We start from the raw sequence: 26,050 nt of genomic DNA on the forward strand, positions 1-26,050 counted from the left end.
CAGAGGTGGGACTCAGCCCATGGTTTCAACAAGGACATCCTTAGGGATCTCCAAAAGACATCTTGAAGGTCAACCTGGGTATCCCTCCTCACGGCAAGCTGGCTCAAGCATGCCTGTGAACCGCCCTAAATTTTGGGCAGAAAAGAGATATCAGAATCATAGAATCATCAAGTCTGGAAAAGACTGCTAAGATTATCAAGCCCAGCATTGACCCATCCCTAGCATGCCACTAACCATGTCCCTAAACTGCCCAGGAACAGGGACAAAGGCTGAAGCAAGAGCAAGTGAAGTTGTTTTCTACAATTTCCAGGAAAAACACCCATAAACCAAACATTTTGAGACCCCTAAAGGGTCACCTCTGGAGGTTCAGAGACACTCAAGAGTCTGGACAGGGCTCCGAGCACCTGATGGAGCTGTGGGTGTCCGTGCTCATTGCAGAGGAATTGGATCAGTCAGCCTTTAAGGGTCCCTTCCAACTCAAACCATTCTGTGATGACTCCATGAACAACAAAAACCCACAAAGAGAAAGACAAAACCCTCTGCACATTTTTTTTTTGCCAAGATGCCAATCTGCATTAGCTGTGGTGCTCTGGCTCATTTCTTCATCACTTTCTCTTGCCCTTTTCCCATTAATGTGGAAAAATCAGATGTTTGTTCTTCCATCATACCAAAAAGATGGCTTTAATACCAACCAGTGATGCGCAACCCATCCAAGAGCTGGAATATTCTGGCATTACAAAATATCCTGAGCTGGAAGGGACCCATAAGGATCATCATGTCCATCTCCTCGCTCCACATAGGACTGCCTCTTTTCTTAGCTACAAGCCGGGCTCCTGCATCTGGCAGGGCTGCAACGTGGTTATTTAGGGACCACAGTTAGTGAGCATGATGGGGATGGGTCAACAGTTGGACTTGAAGAGCTTAATGGTCATTTCCAAGCTTAAGGATCCTGTGATCCTATGATGTTACGTGCCCTAGTGCACCCTCCACCCCAACTGGAGATGGAGGTGTGGGATGGTTTTGGCAGATGAGGTGAAGGATGCCACCATCCTTCAATAGTGAGAACTATTGGTGATAGGTGGACGGTTGGACTGGATGATCTTGTAGGTCTTTTCCAACCTTGGTGATTCTATGAAGCTCTTCTTCCTCCTCTCACATCTGGTGCACAGCAAAAACACATGCCTAACTCTCACCCCTAACTCTCCAATCAATTTATTCCCCCCTCCCCCCTCGTCTCAAGAAATAAGGTTAAGAAAGAAAAAAGAGATGGAAAAAAAAAAGAAAAAAAAAAAGGAGTTTTTAACCAGATCGTCTACCTTTTATTTCAGAGGAAAGATTTGCATTATTTACTTTTATTTATGTACAGGTACTTCACATTTGTATTTAAAATGCACAGACCTCCCAATAATTTCCTCGATCCTGCTTTAAATTAGCTGTTATTTTACAATACAAAAAATCATACCAAAAACTGCAGTCCTAAATGTGTGTATGTATAACACCCACAGTCCCCAGCAATGAAATAGTTTACAATACTTGCTCATATTTACATATGAATGCAATAAATGCTAAATTATACATATTAACAAACTAAGCTCAAGTCTGAACACGGATAAGAATCGTAAATAATTACAGAACAACAACAACAAAAAAAAATAATAATCCAGAATAGAGTTAATTCAAGGATCCTAGTGTAAAGAACATTTATTGTGCACAAATTTCAGAGTAATATAAAACCTGTATTTATGTTCTTTTTGCTTTCTTTGTTAAAAATGGACCGACGTTGTGTTACGCTCCTCCACAGCTTCTATCCTCCTGTCTTCTGGTGAGGTTTGTGGAGTCAGTGAGAGGAAATGCCTACAGAACTGCAGTACCTGGAAGACACACAACATCGCCCATGCGTAGTGTTAGGAGGTTACAATGGGAACCTGACACACAAGCAGAAAAAAAAGCCAAACCAAACAGTACATCCACAACGTTGTTGTATTCCCAGCATGGGAAACTCGCCTCATCGGAGCAGCTTGCGACAGAAAAAGCGTGGAGGTGACCGAAATTCCAATGGCATGGATGAAAATGGGGGGGGCTCATTTCTTCCTCCCCTTCCCGTGGCTCCACTCCCAACCCCACAGCGCTCCCTCCTGTCCCCACACCATTCCCAAACGGAAAGAGGGAGCAGGAATAGAAGAGATGCCAACAAGTTTGCTGTAAGTTGGGTGGATTGAGTTGAGCGTCGCCCCCGGTGTGTAAGGAGCAAATCTGTACTTCCTTGCAAGCTCAGCGCCGGCAAATCCGTATTTGTGGGGATAGAAAGGGTTGCCCAGACTCATGGCGAAGGGCTGAGGCTCTGCCCCCAACCTGGGGTCTTGCAGGAAAGCAAAAGCAGCAAAAGCTGACTGATGGGGCTCTGTGTCGTGGTACTTGGCGTTGACACCACATTTTGGCCTCGTGGGTGGACGTGGATCTCATCAAAGCTCATCAACCTCTCATCGAGCTGCCTTATAAAACCACGCCACAGACACGTTTTGGAAAACACTGAAGCACAGAGAAGATGATGTTTCGGAACAACATTCAGCGCTCGCAGCGTCCCAAAGGAAGCCCGGATCCAAGAATGGCTTTGTGCAGCCCCACGTGCTCCTATGGTAACACAGCATCGTATTTTGGTACATTATCCACTATGATGCTGATCACAGGCACCGTCCAGTCACACAGAGGTCATCTTTTGGCATATTTTTCCATACGGCACATCCTCAGCCCCGTCAGAGCGGCGACGATGCAAAAGTTGTGTCCCATAGATTTTCTTCTACCCAACGCATTGTGGCAAGGTCTAGGCTTGTGGCAACTTCTAGGCTACACGATGGGCAGTGCCAAAGGGCCAAATGTGTTATCTGGAGACGCAGTGGCACTGCTGCTTCCTAGGAAAGGAGGGCTGCAATATTTCTTCGCTCTTTTTAATGGCTTCTCTCGAAAAAATAGAATGGGTTGAGACCTTGAATGCTGAATTTCAGCCAGTTATAAATGCTGGAAAATAGTGATTCTGAATGGAAATCGCTGGCACAATCTTAGCAGCAGAGGCTTAAACTGCTGACTTAATCCTCCACGTAATGACTACTTTAAGAACATTTATTACCTATCTTCAAGATTATTTTTTTTTTCCCTTTCAAACAGAAGAGCGTTATTTAACTTCTCTTGTACACTTAAGTGAAAAGTATTTGAATACATACAGGTCAAATTCTGCCTCCCTGCCTTACACCACAAGATATCAGGAATATAATCTGATGTTTCTTTAAAGCTCTGGAAAGTCATCTAATACTCATCATACGAAGAAGTTATTAAGACAAAACTCATACATCATTTAAAATGCATCAAAAATACATTCAATATTTTTTTTTTCTGGTTTATATACATTTAAATCTTCTCACGTTCTGCACACTACTGTATAGTTTATGTACAAGTGCAAAATCGGTGTGTTATTTTCCATTTATTTACAGATTCTCCCACGAAATAACGCTGCTCTTTCCCCCCTCCCCTCCCACCACCTCCAAGCTGAATCACCCCACAAATCCTTCACTTGGGTTAATGGCCTGGTGATGAACCACCGGCAGCGCTCCCACCTTCGCCTCACTTCTACCTTTGAGCTGGGATGAAACTGTTTGCAGTGGAGATATGTATGAGAGTTCTCTCCTTCCCTCATCAGTATGGAGATAAGACGCAGAGCTGAGCCACATCCACCAGGCGCTGTTGGGTTTGATTTATATCAGCACGCCTTGTTCCTCTGTTTACTTTTTTTGGTTCTGCCCATCGTCAATGTTGGATCATTTCTGCTCATCTTTCGCCTTTCTGACACCTCTGTGGCTACACTCCTCTTGAGACCAGACCACCCGGCTCCCTCTGGGGGAAAATCACATCTTTTTCTTAACAACGCATCGCCTTTCCAAACCTGCAGAGTTCAGAACAGAGACTTCAGCACAAGAGTTTTCTCAAGTTGGGTTGGCAGTTCTCCTCTCCCAAAAAGGGTTGGAGAAGTGGGAGAAGACACCTCAGAGCGTGAGGATGTGCATTAGAACCAAAAGCAGGAACATAAGCACAGGGGAGGGATTTTAGTCCAGTAGCACTTTTCTGGTACAGCCTAGTCCAGGTTAGCCCTATGCACATAGAAAGTTACAAAACAGCTTCAGGAGATGAATCTGTCTGAGGTAATTGTGCATCAGTTACGACTTCATTGCCTAAACCCTTCATTCTGAAAGACATTGCTCATCCCCTCAGGCTTCCCCAATGGGCTTCTACACTTCTGGTATAGAAGCAGACTGTGGGATATACGTACGTACACTCATATATACATACACACCTATATGGATACATGCATTATTCCCACCACGTTTTCTTTCTGCTGCTCTGTTGGATTTGTCATGTAACACGTCGATGAATGCGCCCACCAGGGACTGATGACCCCATCACCACCAGCTGGATACAGACAGCAGCTCACATCTTTATTGCAACGCCGCGCTCCAAAAAGGTTCTCCAAAACACGTACTGACAGAAAGGAACGGGTGGCTGATATGTGAGTGATGACCAAAACGTGTGCAAAAAAAAAAAAAGATGCAGGTACTGGTTTTCGTTTTGGAGAAAAGATTTGATAGCTCTTCCTTTTGCCCCCCCCAGATTTGTCGCTTCTCCTTTCCCTAACCACCTGATGTCCTCACCAGAAACCAGCAACCTGAATGGAACCACGCTTCAAATGACCGACTAACACCTCATTTGGCACTGCAACATCTTCCCATTGGTTTCACTATCCCAACTTCTCATGGTCTTGGCACAGCATTCCCTACCATGAGCAGAAGCAGAGGGGATCTCACGTGGCAGTGTGGAGATTGATGGGCACAGCCCAAACTGGAGCCTCAAGCCAAGATCCCAACTAGTTTATTTTAAAAACCATGGGATGGTTTGATATGTCCTCCAAAAGCCAAACCTTCTTTTTGCTCTTTGCAAGCCCCTTCCTATCACCAACAAGCCAACTTCTTCAACACCTACAGCAGCTCGACCTGAATGGGGAACATCCAGAATTAATCACAGAAATCACAGAAAATTCAAATGTGGCCCAATGAAGATGCTCTGCCTTTGTTTAATTATTATTATTATTTGAATTCTTCATCTTCAAGCATCTGGCCAGTGCAGTGCTGCTCTTTACACCCACTGAGGAGCTGGGACAAAGTCTTACAGCTGAGGAGTGGTGCTTTTGTGCACCAGCACAGCTCAGCTCATACCCATAAAAATGGCCCAAGGGAAGGAAGAGGGGAAGAGGCCAAAGAAATGTAACATATCTGACCCAGAACACAAAGTGCTTCTATTAAAAGCACTAGTGAAACCAGGCGTTTTCCTGTGAGATATTGAAACACTGCTTTCCCTCCAGATATTTGCATCTGGCAGAGTAGTTTGCTGGTCAGGAAAATGCCATTTTCCCCTGACCACATGTGATATAAAGAACACAGGTTGTCTTGGGTGACTACACATACATATGTACGTGTGTGTACACATATATATATTGAAAAGGAATATAATTATGTTAAAAACAACTGTGTAGTAGTCTCCTTGCTCCCTAGATCTGTTCAAGTCTAGGCACTTGTGTGTGGTGAACTCCAAGTAGGTTAAGACTATGTAAACACTGAGTCCTTCAGCAGCGACGTTGCACTTCTCCAGGTGTAACAAGCAGTCTGAGCAACACACAAACTCACCCTTTGAGCAACTCTAGCCTTCCCCTTCCTTATGTTGTGGATCAAGGTGACAAAAACTGTATCTGGAAGAGAGTTCCACTTAAATAATGTGGGAATTAAAAGAAAAAAAAAAAAAGGATGAAGATGCTTTGAAGATTAATAGTAGTGTTTATGTGTTGAGAGCTGACACCTGTAAACACTGCATCTTTTTTTTTCTTCTTTTGTACAGTTTGATAAATACATGAACTACAAAGCACTTTCCATGTATAAACCTGAGTGTCATTCATAGGACTACTGTTCTATTTACACTGACCATGAATGGTGGCGACTGGATGTTACTGGACCTGCAAGAAAATTATTTTACTTTAAACTTGAAGAAAACAAAGGCGCAATCTGAAGCCACGTGTCAGTAAAACTTAAGTGGAGCAGTTGCCAAATAAAGCCAACTATCACGTAGATGAGAGAAAAGGTTGGGTTCAAGGAAGCTGTGTTTTTCTGAGTGCTTCTAGTCTCTTGTGACACAACAACTTGAGAATCTTCCTCCTCCTCGGTGGTACGTTACCGTTTTGATTAAAACCCTATAGAGTTTCTGATGTCCATGCATCAAATACAGGTTCCTGGCTGTGCAGGGGGTTGCTGTTTCCGATTTCGTATTGCACCCGATTTCTCTTTGTAGGCAATTGGCATCTGTTGTGAAATGTCCACCAGTGCACTGGCCACAGCAAGACCTGAGGCAACAAAACAAAACAGTCACAGAAACAAATTCTTCCAACCCAAGCTGAGAGAAACCCTCTGAGCCACAAAACGAAAATCGTGCTTCGAGTTCTTAAGAAAAAAAGCAGAAAAACATCCTTGTTTAGAGATTAAACTCTAGTGGCTATACTGAAATAAGCTTTTAAATGCTGCCTGCTCAGCTGAAAGCAAATGCTGTAGAAAAAAACTGGAAATAAGATGAGTAAGTAATAATGGAGTTAAACCCATAATATTCAAGGGAGGAGTCCTTTTCTACACCAGTAAATGCACTAAAATAAATGCTCAAAGCACCTGTGCACAGCAGCTTCCCTGCACCTCCTGGACATTCTTCAGCTCTGCAGCCTCTTCCCAGCATAACCACAGGCAAACACCGTGGCCATCTGAGGTTCAGCTCAAGGCAGCTCCCAGCCAAACCATCCCAGCTCAAAGTCAACTAATAACCTCTGAAGATCAATGCTCACCAGTCATTGGAGAAAGCTCAGTTAAAACCACAAACTCCCGAGCAGATTAAGTCTCAGCAGTATGACATGAGGTTTAGGTCAGAAGGGGCTGGGAGACCTTAAGATGGATGGAGCAAACTTCATGGATCTGCTAAGAGGATGCTTTGGAAGGTAACTGCTCCCAGGTAACAGCAATGGGATGAGAGGTGATGGCCTCAAGTTGCGCCAGGAGAGGGTCAGGTTGGGTATTAGGAAACACTTGGTCTTGGAAAGAGCAGTCAGGCACTGGCATGGGCTGCCCAGGGAGGGGAGGGGTCACTGTCCTTGGAGGTGACAAGAACCAAGAAATATTTCCATGGTTCCAAGAACCATGGAAATATGGCACTGAGGGGTAGGGATGGGTTGGGGTTGGACTTGGGGATCTTAGTGGTCTTTTCCAAAATTCTATGACCTGATATCCCGCTGTGGATGGAGGTGGGAATGCAGAGAACAGGCTTGAAGACAAGTTACCTTCATGACTAATTGCTGAGAGTCTGACTGCAACGAATCTCACTTTTTCACAGCAGTAAATGGAACTGTAATCCAAATACCAAATGTTCATCCACCAAGTGACCCAAGAAATGGAGTCAAACTATAGGCAGGAAGCTAGCAGATCCCAAGCCAGCTTCAAATAACCTAAGCACATCCACGCCAGCTGCAGTGTGCATACAGCAATCGCCACAGGATCAAGTGCAAAGCTGTAAGGTGAATGAGAGGCTGGGGAGGGAGCACAGAGGTTAATAACAAGGCAGTGGAGACAAAGGATATTCCTCACCTGACTGTCCTGGTGGTGGGATACCCCCAACCCCTCGAGGCAACCTCACAAATACAGAGAGAACAGCTGCTTTGTTACCAAAGCACGGCTCCAGCGCTATCGGCTTCGGCACAGTCTGCAGAGAGGAAAGGAAGAAGAGAAACAAGTGTTAAGAGAGATCATTACACCCTCCCTCCTCCTGCAGCATCCTCCTTTTTGAGGCTGTACAAGCTTCAGGGCATGACCTGTATACTGCCGTGCTTGGCAAATTTCCAGCGCGTCGCTCGCAAAGCTAAAACCAATGTTAGCAACCACCAAAACCCGAGTCATCATAAAAAACACATTTACTTAATAAAATATAGCTATTAAAAAGTCAAGCGCTGCACAGGGCTTGTTTTTCTCCGTAAATTCAATAACAAAGGAGCATTTTATGCTAAACAATGGGATGAAGCTTTTTTTTCTCTTCAAACCCATCAGCAGTGTTATCATGACCGGTAACCCCACGCTCCACGTCCCACTGCCAGAGCTCAACCCCACGTGCATTAACATGGTGAAGAACACTGACTCCTGTAACTCTCATCTCCTTTTCCTTTGCTCTAAGCTGTTCTGCAGTTCTGTCTTCCAACTCAGTTTCAGAGTCACTGGAGGTGTTCAAGGACAGTGAGGATGTGGCACTGAGGGATGTGGACAGTGGGCATGGTGGGGTGGGGATGGGGAATTCAATGATTCTGTGATTCTATGAAGGTTTCACACTTAAATCACAGTCATGACCATGAAATAGTTTTCGGATAACAGTGAAGTGACAGCTATGAAGATACAAGCAGCCAGGCCTGTCCTCATCACTGACCCTTTGAAAGCCCCCCTGTTATGATAGCATAGAGTCATAGAAAGGGCTGGGTTGAGAAGGACCACAGTGCTCATCCAGTTCCAACCCCCTGCTGTGTGCAGGGTCACCAACCAGCAGCCCAGGTTGCCCAGAGCCACATCCAGCCTGGCCTTGAATGCCTGCAGGGATGGGGCATCCACAGCCTCCTTGGGCAACCTGTTCCAGTGCTTCACCACCCTCTGAGTGAAAAAATTCCTCCTAATATCCAACCTAAACTTCCCCTATCTCAGTTTAAAACCATTCCCCCTTGTCCTATCACCATCCATTCTCACAAACAGCCGTTCCCCCTCCTGTTCATACGCTCCCTTCAATATGGAAGGCCACAATGAGGTCTACCCAGAGCCTTCTCCAAGCTAAACAAGCCCAGTTCCTTCAACGTCTCCTCATAGAAGAGGTGCTCCAGCCCTCTGATCATCTTAGTGGCCCACCTTTGGACTCATTCCAAGAGCTCTGCTTTACTCTAACATGTTATTAGAGAGAGGACACACAACAGTATTGCCCAGAAACTAAAATCAGACCTTACCCAAGCCAGGCCCCAATACTACCCCACAATCATGTGTGATCAGCTTTATTGTCACAAGAATAGGTTGAGAGTGCAAGCTTCAGTCCTTAAGTGCAGGTTCAAGAGACTGCTTGCTTTTGTTTCACGTTAGCAAAAAAGCTGAGAAACTCTTTGACTTGATACACTCAGTGATTTCTTGTTTGATACAGACAAACTCTAAACTCTGCTCTGATATTAATGAAATAATTATTGCTTTTTTCATTAGGTATACAATTGTACTTCTGTGCTTCAGTGCTCGACAGAAACTCAATATGAGGCACGACACTGAGAAAAGGAACAGGAGCCAAACAACGCAATGAAATCACTGCTGTGCAATAAAAACAAAAGAAAAACAAAGCAAGGAAAACAAAGCTTCAAATCGCTTTCATATCTCCTATCCACTGTAATGATCACAAGAGCCATTTGTTAAGTCTGTGCAAGGTGGATGAATACGTATTGCACAGACTAACAACGTCAGCTGCAGTCTGCCTGTTTTATGACTGCAGATTTCTCTGTCTTCTCCCCACCCCCAACAAAGGGCTCCAGCTTGAAAGAATGCTTTTCCCACAAAGCACCCAAGCATACCCTTTGCTATATCCCACGGGCAACTCAATTACCAGAGGTAATGGAGAGAGCACGGAGGAGACAACTGCAGAAACACAGTGCGGAGTGGGAGTGTGCACTGAGCACAGAGTTTATTTCCATGCAGAGAGCACCAAGCACCTTCCCACCCTCATCCTCAGCACAGATAGTGATAGGACAAGGGGGAATGGTTTTAAACTGAGACAGGGGAGGTTTAGGTTGGATATTAGGAGGAATTTTTTCACACAGAGGTGGTGAGGCACTGGCACAGGTTGCCCAAGGAGGCTGTGGATGCCCCATCCCTGCAGGCATTCAAGGCCAGGCTGGATGTGGCTCTGGGCAGCCTGGGCTGCTGGTTGGTGACCCTGCACATAGCAGGGGGTTGGAACTGGATGAGCATTGTGGTCCTTTTCAACCCAGGCCTTTCTGTGATTCTACGAATAAGTGCAAGCATGGGGGGGAAATATGAAGGAGTGAGCAAACAAGCCGAAGAGATCATCTTCTCTAACCTCTTTTTAATGTATTTGCTTTTAAGTCCCACTGGATTAATCACTTCTGCACCTCTTCTGCTTCCCAGCACCAATTGTTCAATGCAAGCTGATGCAAACACTGGCACAGCAATGCTCAGCCCTTCTTGTGGTTGCCGAACCCAACCCCTGCCGGGGCAGCTGGCTGCACATGAAAACATAATGCTCTGCTTCAAAAGCAGTCACTCCTCCTACCTGCACTGTCCCCTATGCCAGCCCTTTCAATAGACCCACTGCTCTCATACCACACACTTCTTCTGAACCTCAATTCTCCCTCATCAGAATGCACTCACCCAGCTCACGTTCCTCAGTACCCTGATGCTCACCCTGTGCTGCACAGACCCACATTTCTCTAGCTCATCTGAGCACAATTTCTCCTCTTTCTCCACTTCTCCCAGGAGTGCCTCTCTGCTCTGGATGAAGAGTGAACTGAGAGTGGTATCAAAGCATCCTGATCCTCCTGCACACGTTAAGAAGGTAAGGAAGGGAAAATCAAGTTCATTATGCAGCTCTCGGTCAAAGAGCTGAAGGGACTCTGAGGGTAATTTAGCTCATCTCAGCCCCAAGCAGGATCCCTTCTCCTCCTCTGCCCTTTTCAACTAATGAACCTGCAGAATGCAGCAGAAACTTTCATTATGAGTCCCTGTGGGCACTATCTTTCTATTCCCATGGTTTTTTTTTATGTTTATTTTGTTCCTCAAGGTCACACGCCTTCCTCCTATCTGTTCCCCTGATCCCACGTGGGACCATGGATCCTATGTGTCCCCGGTGCTGTCCCCAGGTGTAGCAGCAGTCCTTGGCCATGAGGACACACAACCTCGGTGTTATTACCCTGGGCTGAGCCCAGCCCTCGTGCTGCCATGAACTTTCAATCCATCTGAAGCACCACAGACAGCTGGGGGCAGAGGTTACATCTCTGGGTCTGCCCCCTTCCCTTGTTGCCCTGCTTAGAAAAGCCAAACATTAGTAAGGAATTGTTAATACTTCACTGCTGGCAGGATTCTATTTATCACGCCAAGCAAGGACATACACTTTATATTGAGATGCACCCAAAATCTGCCAGGCAATTGCAAGCTAATTTGAAGGGAATACACTAAGAACAAGATTATCTTCTTGTGGCTAATCCTTCTCTTAAATCAAGAAGTGGAAAAACAGTCTCGTGTCCATCAAAACCACCCATTTTCCTGAGAAAGCTGCAGCCAGCAACAGCAAGTGTGGCATAAAGAATGAAGTCCTGTGAATTTATTTTTGACAGCAGCAGTTGAGGCAGCAGCGTTTTGATCTGTGACTCACATCTCGTGGCAGAGTACAGTCCCCAGGCCGGGTGACAGAGAGCAGCCTGGTGGGATGAGTCACAGCCAAGCAATGGGAATGCTCAATTCCATGCAAGAGAATCAATGAACCAAGGAATCATTAACGTTGGAAAAGACCTCTAAGATCACCAACCCCAACCCATCCCACCGTGCCCACTGAACACATCCCTCAGTGCTGCATCTCCATGGTTCTGGAGCACCTCCAGGGATGGTGACTCCTCCACTGGAGCCTGGTCCAATGCATTAGCTCTCCTTACAAGAAGAAATGTTTCCTAATATCCAACCTGACCCTCCCCTGGCTCCCACTTCCTTTCAGTGAGTTGTGCAGAGCCTTGAGGTCTCTCCTAAGCCTCCTCTTCTGCAGACTGAACCATTCCTGTTCCCACAGCAGCTCCCCATTAAGACTTATGCTCCAGAGTGGATTTAGGAAGCAGAGATCAGATCATCATAAATGCCTGTGCTTTGGCCTAACAGGTGGCTTTTAATGGCCCACTTTAAGAAAAATAATAAAGGAAACAGTGGATCTCCAAACTTCTTAACACCTTTCATCAGACAGTTAAAGGCAGCCTCTGCCAGAGACTGTCATTTAGAGTGCTTTGATAAACCCATTGTTGAATTATACAAAGCAATTCCTTTTTATTGAAGGCTTAATGGCACAATAAAGTACACATTATTCAAATCTATGCAAATAGGGTGCCTCCATCAAACACTTGGTACACGATGTGTGCTTCATGCTGTGCCCAAACTGCGGTGTCCCACCCCAAAGGGGGATGGCAGGCAGTCAGCTGCTGCAGGGGTGCAGCTAATGGGATAACAAGATCTCGCCTTTGGTGCACTGGGTCAACTGAGAGCAGCTAAAATTCTACTTGAATATGAACAAATAGAGGAAGAGCAGAAAAACTCTGCAGGACACTCTGCCATCAGCAATCCAGAGGCTGATACTTGGAACCAGCACGGTACAGACGGGCCAGGTGGGTGGTGGGGGTATCCTGGAGTCCAACAGTTGGCCAACAAGTTGACTATAAGCTCTGGTGGAGAGAGCCCAGAGATGGTGGGGGCCTGGAACACCTCCTGATGGGGTCAGGCTGAGAGCCTTGGGGATGTTCACCTGGAGAAAGAAGATCTTACCAGAGCTTATAAATATCTACAGAACGGGGGTCAAGTGGATGGGGCCAAACTCTTGAGGACAGAAGAAACAACAAAGACCAAAAATCCATGTAGCATCTGCTTCTTAACTGGGAAGCACTGTTCCCAGTTTTGCATTGGGCAGTGCTTGGAATCAGTGATTCTGGATGGAAACAGAAAGGTAATGGTGTTTTACAGAGCGCTGACACGAGCCCATTGCTCCTGGGAGCAGAGGGAACCCATCCTCAGCAATTTCCCAGAGATGACTTTATTGGCCAAGAGCACCACTAAACAACCGAGCTATTTCTGCTGTTTATGGGCTTTGATACATCCTTAATATGGGTAAAGCTTAAACAATTATAAGAGACAGAGGCTGGAAGAGCCCTATTAAGCCATCTAATTAGTCTGACAGTATGGTAGTATTTTTTACACAAATACTGCATTTTCCATTGCTCTGTTTGGGCTGTTTCGATGCGACCCAGGTGTAGAGTGCACCACCAGCTCCCTTGGGAGACAATTTCACAGCCAAATGCTTTTCACAAACAAGTTTCATTGGACGGCGTTCAACTCTAAAAAATTATTCTTTTTTGTAAACTTTATTTCCTGTCATTATTTCCCTCTACGCTGCTTATATTTGACAAACTCTAAAGGTTAATAAGATGTCACATCAAACTAATGGCCAGAACAATAAATATTTTGTGCAATTTAAAAAACACAGCATCAATTTTATTTAGGCTCTGTAACACACTGCCAGAATATTGCTTTTCAGAACGTATAAAAAATACTGTCGAGACTATTTTTCCTTAACAAGAAAACATATTTCTGTGGTTTGATCAAATAACTCTTACATGGTTTTCAATTTCCAGCAAGGAAATTAAAATAAAGCAAAAGTCTTATGGTGGGGGAAGAGAAGGGGAACATTATTGAAACAGTTTAACTTTATTATTTGATTTCGCTTCTTCAGATGATTTCACTTTGCCGAAAAAGGGTCAAATTCCATTTGCAAGTTTTTAAATTGTGCCATTAAAAGCTGGCTGAACATTTGCAAAATAAGTTACAAGCAATTTTCTACAAATACAGAGTATTAAGTTTTAAAAATCATATTCTCAGGGTAATGTGTATGTCCTCCGAGGCAGAGATGAATAAACGTCCAGCCATAATTTGTGGTAAATGAATCTAGATTAAAAATTCGTATTTACCTTGTCCCTGATATCTACCTTGGGAGTGACACAGGGGTTGGGGAATGAATTGCTCACTGCTCAGCCACAACTGCCTTCCTGTGTGCCAGGAACTCAGCAGCAGTCACATTTGTCTGGGGAAGAGGAGGCTGAGGGGAGACCTTACTGCTCTCTTCAAATGCCTGAAAGGTGATTCCAGTGAGAGTAGGATTGGTCTCTTCTCATTGGTGACAGGTTACAGCATGAAGGGAAATGGCCTCAAGTTGCACCAGTGGAAGGTTTAAGTTGGATATCAGGAAGAACTTCTTTAAGAAAGGGTTGTGAAGCACTGGAATGGGCTCCTCAGGGAGGTGGTTGAGTCACCATCCCTGGATGTGTTTGAAAACTGTTTGGATGTGGTGCTCAGGGACATGATTTAGTGGAGGGTTGTTAAGAGTTAGGGTGGGATGGTCAGGTTGTGGTTGGACTCGATGATCTTTAAGGTCTTTTCCAACCTGAGCAATTTTATGATTCTGTGATTCAAGCCTTTGGATGAATGCTAACAACCCGAAACTGAAAACACAAAGCTGAGCAGAGAGTGCATACAAACCAACGCCACAGGGCATGGAGTTTGCTCCTATTGCACTTAACGACCAAGTTGGCTCTTTGCAAGGGGATGGGATGGATGAGGCCATGGGTAGCAAATCTGGACAGAAGGTATATGGTGAGTGGTGTCGATTTATTTCCATTTTTGTCTCTTTTCAACCACTTGGCTGGTTTGTGATGTGAAGAAGTGCAAGCAGCAGAAGGAAGTAGGACAGCAGCTGAAGACTGCAAGCACGACACCCAAAAAACAACTACTTGGCATAATGAATGCAAACAGGTTCCCTATCGTGCATTTGGAAAGCTGCTGATATTATTGGTGTTTCAATCTGAAGAGGCAACTGTTGGTGCTGAAGGGAAAGAAAAGCTTAAAAATCCCTTTTTCTGTAGGAAGCTCTGTGCAGCTTCCTCTCCCTCCAGCGAGCTCCTCCTTATCAGCTAAAATCAGGGCTTTTCTGCTGAAAACCTTACAGCCTTCACATCTAAACCCAGCTTAATCTCAGCTCAATTATCAGCCAAATATTCCCTAAATACAGCACAGGCAGAACAGATGCTTGCGCTGATCTCACGTCCCTTCCAAATATTTACCATGTGCACGAAGTGGCAAAAGTTTTCCCTGAGTACCTCATCTTGCAGCAAATCCAAACAAGGTTCCCTGCGGCCGTTAACTGGAAATAATTCATCAGGCTCAGGTTTTATCAGGTATTTTTGTTGTGGCTTTCGGAGCGCGGATGACAGCCAGGCTCTGCCCAATTTGAGTGCAGCTAATCCTTTTTGCATACCTCTGCTGCCCAGATAACGCCTCCCTTCCTTCTCATGGCTGGCGACTCCTCAAGCACAGCACTCGTTCAAAGGGGAGTGGGAGCTTTGCTGTGCATGAGCAAGTGGCACAAGCAGGATTTAACAGGGAATACAGAGTGCAAGCTGGGATGTCACTTCTCATTCCGTGTCACCCTGATGCACCAGGAGGGCTGCAGTGAGTGGAAGTGATTTCTGTAATGATGAGGGGACACGCTCTGATGCAAGGATAGGCTCCCAGAACCAACAAACATGAGTAAGCCTGAAAATTAATACATTAGGAATTAACAAGCCTGAACTGCCTGTGTTGGACAGGTCAGGCAAGACAACACAGCGTTCTGGCCTCAAAGCTGTGTGTGAGCCAGCTCCAGCGCATGCCACATCAGATTAAGTTTATTCTGTTTTTATTTTCATCCCTCAAATTCACCCCCTTCCTCCAAACTCGTTTTTCTGAGGCTCTTCAAAGAACACTTCTCCCTTTCAGCTGTGAAAGATTTTAACCTGCACCGACCCCATCATGATGATCTCAATAGCACGGCTGTCTCTACTCAATGCTGCTTCTATGTCACAGCCCTTGCACTTTCCAAGTGTGCCATCCAAACACACTCACTTGCAAGAGGATCCTCAGCTCAACAATCTTGATGAGGGGACTGAGTGCACCGTGGGTAAGTCTGCAGGTGACAACAAGCTGGGAGGAAGCTCACATCAGCCTGAGGGTGGGAGGGCCCTACAGAGGGACCTGGACAGGCTGCACTGATGGGCTGAGGTCAGTGGGATGAAGTTCAGCAAGACCGACTGCTGGGTCCTGCACTTTAGTCACGACAACCCCATGCAATGCTACAGCTTGAGGAAGAGTGGCTGCAAAATTATGCAGAGGAAAAGGATCTGGGGGTATTAGCTGGCAGCTGGGTGAATATGAGCCAGCAGTGTGCCCAAGTGGTCATGGTTCAGTCTGGAGAAGAGGAGGCTCAAGGGAGATCTCATTGCCCCTTACCATGCCCAGAAAGGAGGCTGGAGCAAAGTGAGGATTGGCCCCTTCTTCAGGTAACAGCAATGGGATGAGGTGATGGCCTCAAGTTGTGCCAGGGGAGGGTCAGGTTGGATATTAGGAAGTATTTGTTCTTAGAAGGAGAGGTAAGGCATTGGAACAGGATCCAGTGGTGGAATCATCATCCCTGGAGGTGTTCCAGAAACATGGAGATGCGGGGTTGGGGCTGGGCCTGGTAATCTTAGAGGTCTTTTCCAACCTTAATGATTCTATGAGTGATAACCAGAAGAGGATAACAGCTTTAAATCCCATTGCTTTTTAAGTTCTTTAGTTGTGGTTTAGTCCTGGTGGTTGCAAGTTCATTGCAATGTAAAAAGAATTCAACAGGAGCAGTGCTCAGCTGTGAAATACAAGGAAGCTGAGAATACAAATCTGTGGTATCCCCTGCCCACTCCTCCTTCAGCCCACCACTACACCTCTGTGCTTCTCGAACAGATGGGACCTTCTGGCAGTCTTTAAACCGCTCAACAACAGTCTCTTCTGTAACAAAATAAACTAATTAGGAGAGTAAGACGCTATTTTCCATCAAACTTCTGCTATTTTTAAGGAGTCAGCCAGCTTAGTGAGCTGATGCCTGATTAAGGATTTGCAGAGAAGCAATTTTGCCCTCGGAAACCTAACACAGCAGAATTAAATGCACGCCCGCACAAAGGTACAGAACATGCTGAATGAACTTCAGCAGCATTCTGCTCACCAAATACTCCTCTCCATTTAAGATTCCACAAATGCAGTCGGTCTGTTGATGGCGGATGCAAAGATAATCACCTGTAAGCACTGTCTCCGCAGGTTGCATCTCTAAACACAGCCCAGCAAAAGAATAACTGCACATAACAACTCTGCTCAGCAAATGCTTTTTTATGAGAGTGTTCTTCAAAGCCTCTGAAAGCTTCTGTGGCAAGCTTCTGTGTCCAACTTGAGCATAAACTTCTCTAATGCAACCATGCAACAAGCCTGTAGGTATTTTGCTCCAGATAAGCATTTGCCTGCTGCACTTTATAGTGTTTTCCCACAAGTGTTAGCTTTGTTATATTACCACCTCCAAGATACATGGAAATCACTGTAAAAACTAAAATCTTCCTGAATTCTTACAGCAAACCTTCTGAAAATCACTGCAGAGAACTGCAAAGCTTGGCTCTGGATATCCACAGATGTTAAATGCTCGTAGAAGAAACTGCAATGCACAGCACCTCAGAGTGCATGAAAAGCTGCAGAGAAAAGCCAATGGGTTTTGTAATAACTAAGCACATTTAGAGGTAGATTTGTGATTCATTAGGTATTTTTTGGTGCAGGAGATAAACCAAAGCAGCTTGTTACGTGTTGCCTAGCTGCAGCCTATGTTATGAATAGTTTCCCTGCAGGTAAAAAATCTTCTATTGCTTCTAAGCACCCCAGGAAAAATAGTAATTGAAAACGGTTCTAATACTGTCCAGCTGGAAAACATTTGCTTGGGATGGAACTAGCTTGACTTTGGCTGCCAGTTGGCTATGTACAACGGAAAAGAAAATTAATCTCTAGCAGACAAGACATCCCATTTTCCACTTTTACATTGTAACTCTCAAATAAACTCGTTATTAACCAAAGGCTTTGATTTGCATGGGGAAAGAAAAACATCAATGCATGTTTAGTAACACAAGCCCAGATTTCTTATGTATAAGGAAAGCTCTCAAAGTTTGACAGCAAGTGATGCAGCAACCAGAAAACACTTTATGGTCCAACAACTTAACACCTTCCCTCACTCCTTCTTTGGCCAATAGCTGAAGAACAGATAAAATAAGATTGCTTTTTCACTTCTAAAACAATTCAGTTCTATGCAGCAGCCAGCAAGCTCACAACCCACAGCTCTCCTGCAGCTCTGCTCCTCTCTGCTCAGCTGCAACCTTGCTGAAACACTCCAGACTTCCATACATGCTTCCACTGAAAGGACTGAGCTGGAAGGAACTCTTAAAGGTCATCCAGTCCAACTTCCTGCAATGAACAGGGACACCTACAGCTCAATCAGCTGCACAGAGCTGACCTTCAATGTCTCCACCCTCCACATTAATTCTGCAACCTAACAGAAAACAAACAAATAAATAAACTTAGCTCCTCTCCTTGCACAAAAGCATCCTCATCATGCACGTAGCTTTCAGCAGATGAAGTCACCTGCTGGCACAGACCTCGTCCACGTTCTCAGTTTGGCTTCACGTTGCTGCACACAGTTTGTGCCATTTGCCTAAATTAGATTATTTTGGTTTTTGTCTGATGTAGACTAAGAAATGTTTGCACAAATTGCTTCAAGGACTTATCAGCACAGAGGGTAATTAGCAGTTGGTAACAATTTCTGGGTCTGAAAATAGGCATATGTCCATCTGTCCACAATCTTAGCTATTATGTTTGAAAATGGCTTCTCCATCTCTTCTTGAGTAACTGAAGGAGGTCAGACAAGTGAGATATGGAGGATGACAGCAGACATGGGAAAGCAAGGAAATGTAGCTGCTGGTGCCAGAAAGACAAAATCCTGTCTGCGCTGCTGTCCATGGAAGCACTTCAAAAGAGAGTTTCACATTCCTCTAATCAAAGAAGAAACTGAGAAGAATAAAAGAGCTACAGAGGAGAAAATGTACCACAAAGCCCACATGAAGAGAAACAAGCACTGCTGGCTGAACAAGAATAACAACACACACGTTGGAATATTACAGAGTCAAGGCTTAGCATTTTCTCTGCACTTAGTGTAGACAAACTTGCTGGAGATCAAAAAGTTAAGGACAAGCTGTGCTCTGACCTGATTCTATGGGAGAGGTGCATTAAGTTAGCATGTTTACCTTGGATGGGGTCATGGGTAATCTGATCTAGTAGGTGGCAACCCTGCCCAAGGCAGGGGGTTGGAAGTGGATGAGCTTTAAGGTTCCTTCCAACCCAAGCCATTCTATGGTTTTAGAATTTCCAGAAAAATAGTGTTAATAATGGAAAGAAGGAAGGGAAGGAAAGGGAAAGGAAGGGAAGGGAAGGGAAGGGAAAAGATCCCCAGCACAGACACCCTGTGGCCCCAAATCATCAGCACCCAGGCAACAGTCACACAAACATGCTTCCATCCCAATGGGAACACGTGTATACATCCCATGGCTTCTTTGATGAAACAATGAAAAGAAGGCTCTAGTTTGTTGGATGACAGCCAGATTTTACAAGCATGCATTGCAGTGCCTTGGCGAACTTTTAGTGGCTAATAATTCCTATTATCTGCCAGGTTCATAATAAAATTACAGAAGTTATAAAAGCAAAGGAAAACAGAGTGATCTGGAGTCACGTGGAAGTCCATGGGATGAGGGTCACCTGGTGCCTGCCAGGAATGGTCCCAACTAAGCTGACCTGTGCCACTACTTCCAAATGAGTGTCTCTGCAAATTTTCCTTTATTTTCACTGCCTATGAAGGTTCCTATCTGCAAACCAGGACAATAACCCCTGACTTCAGAGAGAGGCGTTGATGATAAATTCATGAAGCATTCAGCTCTGGAGCAGTGACAGGAATCATTCACAGCTTGGGACAAAAGGTAAGGATGAAATACAGCGAATAACCAGGAAAAATAATGAAACTATGACAATACAGTGAAATCCTTTCTCTTCTGTTCTCCTACCCACAACACACTGCACGACAAGAATCAGGAGGAAGAAGTACTGCAGCTTGCGATGAAAGACTATATTCACATCTATGTAAAGAATTGCCAGGGCTCCATAGGCACCCTTAATTGTGGTGTTCCCTGATACTGAGGCCAAGATTTAATTACAAATATTCACCAAACAGAAGTTCTGGGGTCAGATTATTTTGGTACTAATGAAGGCATTGAAAAAACTGAAGACTAGATAAAATTAAACTGCTATCTTAGATAGGGGGAAAAAAGAATTTAAACCAGGATTCACAGGTTCTTAACTTTTCCTTTTTGAGCACAAGTCTGCTGGTGAAAGTACGGCATTAAAAAGGACCTTTTAATTAACTTGTTTCCCTTTAAACAAGCTTTTGCTAAATCCACAATGTGCTGTGACAAAGAACGTGCCAGGCAGGTTTAACACAACCACTTCTCCACAGTTCTGTATCACACGATGTATTTGAACGTGTATTTATAGCCAGAAATACGTTGATACTATTAGAGTACACAGACACGATGGTATTCCTGTTTGATTTGAGAGATCAGAGAAAAACGTTTTCTATTTGCAGCACCTATAGCTATTTCTGGCCAAATGTTCTGCTGTGTAACACTGCATTCTTCTCTATTACAAGGCATAAAAACCAACAAGGCAAGCACAAAACCCCACAGCCTTCAAACAGCACAGCTTTCAGCTAAGCTGGGCTGAAAGTTGAAAATGTGCACCTGAAGGTACAAAAATCAAACGAAACGAGATCTGTCAGCCCGTGGAGATTTACAGTTTCTCAGGGATACGTAACAAATTGAAGTTGGATTAAGGCATTAAGCGCAGTTTAAAAGAAGCAGCCATGTGATTAATTGTGGAGAGGACCATCCTCGAGCACCAGCTCTCACCTTTACGCTTCCCCCAATGAGATCTGGCGGCTCTTCATCTGTTTCTAAGGCAACGTTGATGGAGGCGAAGGGGCGACTTGCCATCTGTTGCATCTCACGGAGTAGTTGCTAATGTAATAAACAGAAAAATATTATTATTACATTGTTCCAACACGAGGGTGAGAAAGCAAGCAGCCCAATGCAAAAGGATATCAGCGGATGTGGAAAAAATAACCTCCTGGTGCTTTAACAGGGTTTAAGGATACAGAGGGCTTATTGTGAATATTCAGCTTACTACAGCTTAACAAGTCAGTGCAAGTGAAGTTGTGCAGCACTGCCACAGCCTGACTTGTTGGTGGAGGAAAAGACATTGCCCTCAGTTCATAGAATCATCACAGAATCACAGAATGGCCTGGGTTGAAAAGGACCACAATGCTCATCCAGTTCCAACCCCCTGCTGTGTGCAGGGTCACCAACCAGCAGACCAGGCTGCCCAGAGCCACATCCAGCCTGGCCTTGAATGCCTGCAGGGATGGGGCATCCACAGCCTCCTTGGGCAACCTGTTCCAGTGCTTCACCACCCTCTGAGTGAAAAAATTCCTCCTAATATCCAACCTAAACCTCTCCTGTCTCAGTTTAAAACCATTCCCCCTTGTTCTATCATTATCCACCTCACAAACAGCCGTTCCCCCTCCTGTTCATATACTCCCTTCAAGTACTGGAAGACCACAGTGAGATCTCCCCAGAGCCTTCTCTTCTCTAAGCTAAACAAATTGCCACAGAGGCACTTTTTAAGCTGTGTTCCCTCTGCTGTTTGTCATCACCTCTCTGGGACACGAGGGGACTCCATAGGATCTACGGGAAGGCAAAACAGCTGCAAGAAATACTCTTGCATTACTTAGAGCAGCACTTGCAGAATGTTGTCAGGCAGCTATTGAGTAATTATCTTCTCCTAATTGTTTCTTTCCTTCCTAAACATAGCAAACGCATCAAATGGCAAACAAGTCCCTGCTGCAATGTGTTTCATTAAATAGAAAACACTTTCCTTCTTCTCATGTACTCTTAAGCAGCCTTAAGCACTGGGATGCAGCTCCCTTTTTTAAGATAAAAAATGACACTTCCTATACAGCCAAGCTGTGGGCATGCTCCTCCTTGATTGCAGCCAATATCTGGATGCAGAACCATAACCCTAACTCCGAGAAGCAATAGGTGTGGATGTGACTCAGTGCCCCTTCTTAATAAGGGAAGAGAGGTATACTGTGCATAGCCTGTAAAAACCAGCAGTCGTGCCCTTAAGTGCAGCAAGTTACCTAAGCCCACTCAAACACAGCATTAGGCTGTGTACACAGCTGCAGGACCACTACTTATACACTATTTAAGCTAAATGGAGGCACTACCAAATGGTATGCACCACCAGTATCCTTGTTCCCCCTTTAATATGGGGTGATTTGATATTTCAAATCCTGAAGGATCACTCATAGAGTTAAAGGGAATGACACAAAACGCATCAAGATCCCAGTAAACCAGGGGTGACACGTCCATATTCACCAGGGCAGAAAGGGACACTGATCTACAGAAACAGCCCCAAAAATAATAAGAAAGCACATCAGGGCAGATTGCAGATACTGTCACAATGCGAAAAACCCACTAAATTCACCCAAATGGAGCTGCACAAAGTATTTGCAAGCAAACTTGTGCAGACCTCACACTTAGGTAGAAGAAGTCGCAGAGCTTTCGAATATTAAAAGCACACCAGCAGATTGCAGACTAAAGCAAGTGTGAAACAGATTGCTGGGTTGTTGTTCCTGCAATTGTCCCCTTCAGCTATCATAAAGTGCTTTGTTTAATGGCTATAAAATCAAAGAACAAGCTGTCCTGATGAAGATGTCCAGGAGACTCATGAACTGTGAGCTGTTAGCTCTTTCAAAGGAAGTTTAGCTTAGGAAAACGTGCCATTTGGCAACACGGCTCCTATTGAAGTCATCAGTAGCTTCAAGAAACCAAACCCTGAGCTGAGCGGCTTCCGTGTGAGCGACAGGAAAAGCAGTGCTGGTAGCAATGTTTCTGCTCTCATCCTTAAAACTGAGCAGGGAATGGCATCCATGAGCCTGTCCCAAAGCCAGCGCCCAAACCAGGCAAAACCAAAGATCCACACTGTCACCAGAACAGCAAAGGATGAAGGAAGAACATCCTTTCTCTGCTCATTTCTTGTTACAAACCAATTCCCTGAAAATTAAGAATAAATGTGAGAAATAATAGCTCTCAAGCCAGAATGTCACTCTTTCCCCCAAGGCACACACCGTACGCGTTTAACCTATGCAGGTGTATATCCTTCCATGTTTGTTTGGTGTAATAAAATGTTAATTAAAAAGTTTTATAATGTTGTAAAGAAGAAATTGTGGCATTTCCCTAGCCAAGATGTGGAGCGTGTCATTAGAAATCAGCAGCAGCTAATGTCAAGATACCCCGAACCTTGCTAACCCTTGTTCCTAATGATTCACTTTCTGACGTTTAAAATAATTAACCTGAACACTCTTCCTTCAAAGATTTGGTTTCTTGATCACACAATTAACAGAACAACCTGGGAATGTTTGAAACTGCTTTGATCTGAAGAGGATCTTAAAGGCAAAAAGTCTGACAAGCTTGCAATAAAAACACATCCAAAAGAGTGTAATGCAACACACCATGGACCTCTAATACCGAAGGAACTGCAAACTTAAAGGGAGAACCTGCACAACTTTTATTTGCACTGATTACTCTTTTTCTTAGTAGAAAAAACTATTGCCAAGAACCACAAGAGAAAGCTGTGGCAGAATGAGGAGGGCTGAAACGACTCTTGAAAGCTTTAGTGCAGCCAAACCAGCTGTGGGTGTCCCATCCCTGGAGATGCTCCAGGCCAGGCTGGATGGGGCCCTGTGGAGCCTGGTGTCTGATCAGGAGGGTGGGAATCCTGCCCACAGCATGGCGGGGGTTGGAACTGGATGACCTTTAGGTTCCTTCCAACCCAACCCATTCTGTGATTCTACAACCAAAGGCTTGGACTACCTAATAACTGCTTACAGCGGAGGAGAACATCAGGGAAGAAGAGAGATCAGGGCTGCTCATCTCATACTGCATAGGACTAAACGTGGTGCAGAAACACAGTGTTTCATCCCGACAGTTCTTTGTATGAATAACCACGGAGTGATGGGAAATCCACAACGAACAGCGTGTGACTGATGGGAGAAAAACCACCCGAGGAAAACCATTCCCTTTGTGCAACAGCACAGACTCTCATGCAAAAGAAAAACAGCTATTCGGGTTACCAGGTTAATTGACTAATATAAACTGTGCTGTGTTTTCTGACAAGAAGAGCCTGAACATTTTATTTACGGTAATAAACCAGTCATTGGTTTCTGTATCAGTGTCCTGCTACCATCAATCTCAGCAATTGCCCCCTGCGGAGCCCCTTTTATGAGCGTGGGGCTCTGGTGCCTCTCAGGATCAGGCTCTGATATTTTCAGGCATGAAAGGATGCCATTTTTTTCCAGAAGAAAACCACACAGTTTGTACTTGATTTGCTCCCTATAAATAACAGCATTAAAAAGCTAACCAAAACAGCTGTCTGTAACACAGGCTGCCCTGGAAGGCAGTGGAGTCAGCCTGACGTGGTCAAGAACCATGGAGATCTGGCACTGAGGGACATGGTCAGTGGGCATGGTGGGGATGGGTTGGAGTTGGGCTTGGTGATCGCAGAGGTCTTTTCCAACCTCAATGATCCTGTGATTCAAAAGCCAGGATTGCCTGAAATATGTCATGTGTTTTGAACCACTACCCTATGCATACTGCAAAGATAAACTGGTTTGAAGAGCTGAAACTCAGAGATCTCACGAGCAACAGTGAGTCTTAAGAACTACCTATTTCCAAGCACTTCTGCTTGGCTAACTTAGAAAAGCTTGTCTTGAGAACCAGTCCCAGAGCTCTCCTGTAATGACATCTGCTGAAATGACAGCCTGTGGCCTCCCAACAGCCAGTGTTGGAAGGGGATACCTCGCAAGTCTCATCTTGAATTTCTAAGCAGTCAACACTGACAGGTGCTTAGGCATATCTTGAAGAAACACTTACTTTCAATATATCACAGAACTGTAGGTGTTGGAAGGGACCTCTGGAGCCCAACCCTGCTAAAGCAGGGGCACTACTGCAAGTTGCATGGGAAAACATCCAGGTGGGTTCTCATTATCACCAGGAGAGGAGACTCCACCATCTGTCAGGGCAGCTTATTCCAGGGCTCTGAGACCCTTAAAAGTCAAGAAGTTCTTCTTCCTCATGTTCATATGTTCTGTGTTTCAATTTGTGCCCACTGCCCTTTGTCCTGTTGTGTGCCACCAGAAAGAGCCTGGCCGTATCCAACTTGACCCCTGCCCTGTAGATACTGATAAGAACCAATAAGATCTCTTTGTAATGCACTCCAGGGTCCCATTAGCATTCTTGGATTGACTCATGGTCACCCTGTGGTCAAGCTTTGGTCAACTGTTGGCCAACCATTGGGTCAACCAGCTCTATCTCCACACACCTCCTTTCCAGTAGCTCAGCCCTCAACCTGTACTGATGCACTCGGCCATTCCTTCCCAGGTTTAGAACATCTGCCCTTGCAGAACCTCGTAAGGTTCTTCTCCACAAAACTCTCAACCTTCCCAGCTCTTGCTGAATGGCAGCATGGCCTTCTGAGGTGTCAACCACTACTCCCAGCCTTGAATCATCAGCAAACTTGCTGAGGGTGCACTCAATTCTTTCACTCATGTCACTGATGAAGAAGTTGAACAAGATTGGATCCAGCACCAACTGGGGAACACTGCTATCTATAGGCCTTACTCTGAGTCTCTGATCACAACTCTGAGTTCTGCCCATCAGCAAGTTCTCAACCCACCTCACTGCCCACTCATCTACACCGGTACAGGAACCTTTGCTTTTTGTTACAGTTACTTGGTAACTTTGGGAGAAATGGGAGAAGATCAATCAATATGGTGCTACCCATAAAATAAGAAGGGGCACCAGCAAAGACACAAAGACATAAGAGACAAATATTCCATGAAGATGAACAAAATTGTTTCAGAAATAAGTGATTTAAAGCATTTAGCTACAATTACATCAACTACCATGTAAGTCAACAAACAAACAATTTTCTTTTGACGCTTCCATCATCACTGAAAATTAAGTTTTTACACCCCTAGAGCAGTGCACATATTAATGTTAGCTAATTAGTTTTGTAACTGACTTTGCAGGCTATGTTGAAAGAGAGAAGAGGAGAGA

The 26,050-nt window shown here is 44.8% G+C and overlaps 1 protein-coding gene across 1 annotated transcript in view; it reads right to left on the reverse strand.

Annotated features, from left to right (window-relative positions):
• Nucleotides 1–1,336: 1,336 nt before the first annotated feature.
• The window catches only part of ATRN (attractin), a 147,014-nt gene continuing 122,300 nt past the window's right edge, over nt 1,337–26,050 (reverse strand). The window contains 3 exon segments of the mRNA XM_042811734.1: nt 1,337–6,433; nt 7,713–7,827; nt 20,783–20,890. Coding sequence (XP_042667668.1) covers nt 6,309–6,433; nt 7,713–7,827; nt 20,783–20,890 — 348 coding nt within the window. The 3' untranslated portion in view covers nt 1,337–6,308.

Source organism: Centrocercus urophasianus, unplaced genomic scaffold, assembly GCF_019232065.1.
Source record: "Centrocercus urophasianus isolate 14NV4802_14NV808 unplaced genomic scaffold, USGS_Curo_1.0 seq_13, whole genome shotgun sequence".
NCBI classification, from domain to species: Eukaryota; Metazoa; Chordata; class Aves; order Galliformes; family Phasianidae; genus Centrocercus; species Centrocercus urophasianus.